Source organism: Rhinolophus sinicus, linkage group LG06, assembly GCF_036562045.2.
Source record: "Rhinolophus sinicus isolate RSC01 linkage group LG06, ASM3656204v1, whole genome shotgun sequence".
In the NCBI taxonomy this organism is placed as follows: Eukaryota; Metazoa; Chordata; class Mammalia; order Chiroptera; family Rhinolophidae; genus Rhinolophus; species Rhinolophus sinicus.
Window position 1 is genome coordinate 74,714,658 of NC_133756.1, and position 6,151 is coordinate 74,720,808.

Genomic DNA, 6,151 nt, shown 5'->3' on the forward strand with positions numbered 1-6,151 from the left:
AAGCTTCTCAGATGATCCTAAGGTGCAACCATGGCTGGGGCCCACGGCCCTAAAGGGCCAGTATTCGTTAGAAGTTCTTGTTTATGGGTTGAGACAAGAGGTCTGAGAAAAGAGGTGTCCTTCCACGCTCCAAGTTGGTACTTGGATTAGGTGAGAGAGGCATCTGCCTTGGGCGGTAAGTAAGGGGTGGTGGTGGAAACACTCAAAAATTTAGTAATAAAGATAAATTTTTAATGCAATATTTTTAAAAAAATCAAAGTTAGCACAAAGAAATCCACAATAACTAAAATACCAAATTTTAAATAAGGACAAGATCTGTAATAGCACTGTGTGAAGCCATACTGGAGCTTGAGGCAAAAGGAAGAGCAGTGTCCTGACCCCAGAGGCTATTCTCACCAGCTTGCTGTTCTGCTAACGCAGGGGACTAAACACCCCAACCCCCACTCCCCTTAACCTGAAAAAAGTGTTGGGCATGTCAACCTTTGCCCTCAGATGGGCCTGAAATGAGTCATAGCAGTCCTTTAAATAAATTAACCAAGATAATAATAATAATAGTAATAATAATAATGGCAGACACTTATCGAGTTCTAAATGTTTTACAAATATTAACTCATTTAATCCTCACAGGATTTTATGAGGTAAGTGCTATTATTATTCCCATTTACAAGAGAGGAAACTGAGGCACAAAGGTTCAATTGGTTTGCCCCAAATTTCATAGCAAATAAGAAGCTGAATTGGGACTCAAACCCAGGCAGTCTGGCTCCAAAGTCCATACTCATGACCACCAGCTCTTATACTGTGACCCAAGCAGAAAATGCACCTCTTATTCTCCTGTTTGTCAGGTAGTCATGGTTCCAAATAGCTCGACAGAGCCGGGTAATGAGCCACATCATAACATTGAAAGTGCTCCCTCAAACCAAAACAAACCAAAAATAATGTCAGCAATACAATGACCAAATTCGGTTTTTATTAAAGTTCATTTTTATTGCATTTCATACATTTTCATTTTATTTTATTAAATTTATTAAATGTCCAGGAAGATGTTAAGGTCAGCAAATTAAGCTGTCAGTTACCGGGCACAGTGTCCCACGCTGGCTGTCGCTGCCCTGGTGTGGGCAGGAGGACACCAGGGGGATGGATGCCAGGGCTGCGTGGACCCGGCGCAGGACGGGAGGGGCGGGGCAGGGCAGGAGCCGCCACCCCTACCGGATCGTGTACTTGTCCCACTTCTTCTCGGGGTCATAGGGCTCCCAGCGGCTGGCGGGGAAGATGTGCTTGTTCTTCTCGTACCAGCTCCTCAGCACCACCTTGCCGGCGTGCGACTCGTCCTTCTCCATGGTGGCGTCGCTCAGCAGCCGCACGTCGTCGTGCACGTCGAAGTTGAAGAGCGGCCCGCTCTTGCCGCGGGCTTTGGCGACGATGAAGTCGTAGAAGGTGTGGTAGTGGGGCAGTATCAGGTCCTCCTTGATGTACATGAGCTGCTCCACGCCGGCCGCCCGCAGCTCGCCGAAGTCCCGGCGCAGCCCCTGCAGGGCCTTCTTGAGGAACTGCTGCACTGTGCCGCCCTTGTGGATGCGCACGGTGCGCCGGTGCCCCGAGCCGTCCCAGTAGCTGAACGTGACCTCCATCTCCTCGCGCTTCACCTGCTCGCGCCTCGCTTCCCACTCCTGCCGCAGCTCCTCCCGCAGCCGGTTTTCCTCCTCCTCGCGGTCGCGGTCGGGCAGGAAGCTGGTGTCCACGTCCGGATTCTTGCCCAGGTTCTTCCTCCTCGGGGGACCCTCCGCGCACTGGGCCCGCTCCGCCGCCGCCCCGCCCTCCGCGCCCTCGGCGCCCTCGTCGAGCGTGAAGGACAGGCTGCAGATCTGGCGCTTCCGCTCCCGCCTGCGCTCCCTCTCGCGCAGCGCCTCCTGCTGCAGCCTCCGCGCCTCCAGCTGCGCCCTGCGGGCCAGCTGCCTCTCGCGCTCCCTCACCAGGGCCTCCTGCTTGGCCTTCATGTCGTTCAGCGTCACCAGACCCACTGTGCTTGACTTCAGCTCGGCCTCCACGGCATCGTAATGGGCCGAGAATTTCTTGTCCACTTTCGACTTCACGATGGTCTCCTCGGCGATGCGCTGCTTCAGCACGGCCATCTGCTCTTTCTGCTTTTCCCGCTTCTTGATCAGGTGCATGGCCCGGCCGGCCTCGCGCATGGTGCCCTTGTACTGGGCCATGCCCGCCGCTCCGCCCGCTCTGCACGCCCGAAGCCACGCCCGTGAGTTTTGGGGCTAATTCATGGATTCTGTATCAGTGATCAAAAATGACGTGAGTTAGAAAGGGACCAAAATAACAGTTTAATTAGTGGTGTAGATCGGCACATGCGAAAGAGCTTTCTGCAATGACAGAAAGATTCTGCAGCTGTGCTGACCAGGATGTGGCCATGTAAGGCTGCTGAGCGCTTGAAATGTGGCTAATGCCATCAAGGCATTGACTTTTAAATTTTATTTCCGTCAATTTAAATTTAACTAGCCAGGTGTAACTACCTAATGGCCTTGCTGTTAGTTCCAAGATATGGGCATAGAGACCAGATGTTTTGTCTCCTGGTCTCCTGATATGGAAGCTTTTGAAGGTATCTATTGTAAACTCTTTGAAGCATAGCACAACCTGTACTCCCTAAGACTTTAGAAATTACTAAGTGCCTTAGAACTGCTATAAAAACCCCTAGCTTGGTAGGCTAGGGGTCCTTGTTAAAACCCGCTGCGTCGGGCAGAGACGGGGACCCCAGCTAGCTGGAAATAAACCTCGCTGTGTGACTTGCATTATCGTGTGTGTCTCTGTCTTTCTGAGGGGTGAAAGATTCTCGGACTTAACAGCTCCCATACTGGACAGGGCAAGGCTAGGTTTTGGGAGCTGCACATGGAGTGGATTGGTCTACAGAGCAAACTCTTACCTGTCCCGGTATTCTGTACCTTGTCAAGCACAGACATCCAAGAGTCAGAGTACTAAGAAAGCAGGCCTGCAGTGGACCTGGGCCTGGATTCCAGTGTGTCGACCACAGGAAAACAGAGTCCGGGAGCAAAATGCCCCTCCCCCCACAAGGCTGGCCCTGGAGGAGAAAGCACCTATCTCCTCAGGTTGGCTGCTGTATGGAGTATTGGGACATGTGGAGTATTGGGAACTGTGTGGGTATGGGTTCCACTATTAGAGATCTTGTAGGAAAAACAAAGGAGTCCAATTTGTTGATAAAAGTAAGAGTTGGAGGAGAGTTTCAAGTGAAAGAGTAACATTGTCAGGTTTATTTTTTATAAGGGTTACTGAGGGTAGTGTATAGAAGATAGACAAGAATGAGATATAATGATGACAGGGCACCTATGAGGAAGCTTGAGGTGAAAAAAAAACAGCACAATTTCTGAATTAAGACAAGTGGTGGGAAAGGGGAGATGAAGGACAGTAATCCAGAAAAAAAAACAAAAAACAAAAAACCTAGATTCTTTTTTGGCCAATTTGGTGAGTGGTAGTATCACAATATTTCTTCTTGGCACATAGGTGCCTTGTGTCGTCATGAAATGAAGGGTCTTGCTGAAGTAGTGCCCCCAGGCATCACTACCATGAGAAGGGGCTAAGCTGGAAGACTGGCATCTATTTTTACAGCCAGTGTTTCCAAACTGGGCCCCAGGAAGCACTGCTTTCAAGAAATGTTAACAGAAACTCTGTAGAGGGAGGAACATTTAATAATCCGAAACAGTTAGGAAGCACAGAACACTCTACACCCCTCTTGGAGAGTCACAGTGCAAACAAGCATATTAAAGATTCACAGTGAAAAAGCTATTAAATTTCTTTAACTCAGAGTTTCTGAATTTGGTTTCTGACTTCAGAATCCTTTTTTCACAGAACACATATTTGGGGGAAACTGCTAGATAGTAGAGCTCTAACCAGATTGAATGCAGTTTTTGTGCTGTTAAGTTTGGGAAGAATCTAGGTTTTTTGTTTGTTTGTTTGTTTGTTTTTTTCTGGACTATTGCCCTTCATCTCCCCTTTCCCATCACTTGCCTTAATTCAGAAATTGTACCCTTTTTTTTCACCTCAAGCTTCCTCATAGGTGCCCTGTCATCATTATATCTCATTTTTTCTATCTTCTATACACTATCCTCAGTAACCCTTATAAAAAGTAAACCTGATAATGTTACTCTTTTACTTGAAACTCTCCTCCAACTCTTACTTTTATCATCAAATTGGACTCCTTTGTTTTCCTTACAAGGTCTCCAATAGTGGAACCCATACCCACACAGTTCCCAATACTCCACATTTCCCAATACTCCATGCAGCAGCCAACAGTGAACTTTTCACTGTTCCTGAATAGAAGATACCCTTTCATAACTGTTACCTTTGGACATACACTTCCTAGAAAACTCTGCTCTCCACTGTGCCAGCCGTCAAGATCAGCTCAAATGTCATCTCCTACAGAAAGCCTCTAGCACCTCCCACTGCCATTAACACCCACAGATACACAAAGTCACCAATACCCTCTTCTCTCCAGGCTCCTCATGTGATTATTAGACATAACATAAACCAAATTGCTTTTTCCGTTAGACAATCCAACCTGCCACACTTTAATCCAATCAACTACAGCTATGGCCACATCTACTATAATTCCTCTTTCTCCAATCTAATCAGAACCTGAATGTCAATATACTCCCCAAACCTCATCATCCCTCTTGTATTACCTAGCATTTATCCCCTTAACTCAGTCACAGCCTCCAATACCATAGCTGGCCAGCCTTCAGAATTAAAGTTTAGCCTGAAACTCCTCAAAAATGTTAACAAGCAAAACAAATAACAGAAGGAGGCACATTTATCCTAAGAGTCTGAAATCCTGATTTTAAGAATTTTCCCCACAAGTTCCAAGAGGGTAACCATTTGTGGTCTCAATTCTCAATGAAAAGTACCCCACCAAGCTAAAGCTACTGCTTTAAACTCTTTTAACTGTATTAATGATAACAACAACAACAGAGGTGAGGAAACAGCAGTCTGCTCTAGTGAATTTGAAATGCTGAGTAAATAGGCAAATTTTAATTTAGAGAAAATATAACCTCCTCCCGGCTTAGTTACAAAGTAAAACAAATACACAAAACAAATAGCAGTAATTTTTTAAATCCCACAAAACTAAAAAGCTAATGCTTTAACTATTTTAATGGGAAAAACCCATCCGTTTTCATTGCAAACAACAATAAATCAAAAAAGAACAACTTTTGTCATGAATGGTTTTCAACTTATCTTCCACCAGTCTGAATTCTGATTAAAAATAATAATCCTGTAAGTGGCAGATACACTCTCCTCTCCAGAGTCAGCCTTGACATGAACAGCTGATGGTGGACCAGTGTCTATAAAGGGCTGGCCCTACCCAGTCAGCTCAGGTTGGGCTTAGGGTGTGTCTTCTGATAGCATCATCACTCAAGGATCCCTCCAACAGCCATCACTGTATTCTGAACTAGTTGTCCAAGCAAAGCCACAGGACCTCTCACTCAAACAGATGCCAACAAACAAACAAGCAACAACAACAACAAAAACAAACAAAAACCAGAACAGAGCAAAACAAAACAACCCAAATCAAATACCCTAATCAACCAACACATGACCTCTACAGAATTCTCTCACCAGTTCAGAAATACTTCACAGGACATTTTAAAATAAAGATGATTTTATTGTGTGCTTTCTAATGGAGGGGGTTTAAAATGTCTTCCAACATTTGCTTGGGAGAAAGCCAATATTTGGCCATGCATCAGGGTCAGGGGGAAACCTCATGTGTTCAGAGACAGGGAAGTGCAAAATATACTAGATGCAAAAAGCAACCCAGGATTTCCATATGTGTTCACTGGAGAAAAAAAAACACACCTAAGACAAGATGTTACAGACTTCAAAATAGATTCTGAAGCATAAATGTCTCTGAATTTTGTGAGAACTCAATTTTTTTCCTCTGTCTTTTATCCAAGTTATACACATGCATGGTTTTTAAATAAAGTAACACTGAAAAGATTATTTTAACAAACAAAACAAAACAAAAGCAAGCAGTTCCCAGTTTAATCACTGTTTTTTTCTAGAGACAACCACTTTCAATCCTTTCAGATGTTCCTTCTCATTATTTACCTTCCTATTTTTCAATAATTCTTACATTGTG

At 45.2% G+C, this 6,151-nt stretch overlaps 1 protein-coding gene across 1 annotated transcript; it reads right to left on the reverse strand.

The window, feature by feature from the left end:
• Positions 1 to 945: 945 nt before the first annotated feature.
• FAM50B (family with sequence similarity 50 member B) lies at positions 946 to 3,034 on the reverse strand. The gene has a single exon (XM_019752354.2). The coding sequence runs from the start codon at positions 2,208 to 2,210 to the stop codon at positions 1,203 to 1,205; it is 1,008 nt and encodes a 335-aa protein (XP_019607913.2). The 5' UTR covers positions 2,211 to 3,034; the 3' UTR covers positions 946 to 1,202.
• Between the last annotated feature and the right edge of the window lie 3,117 nt (positions 3,035 to 6,151).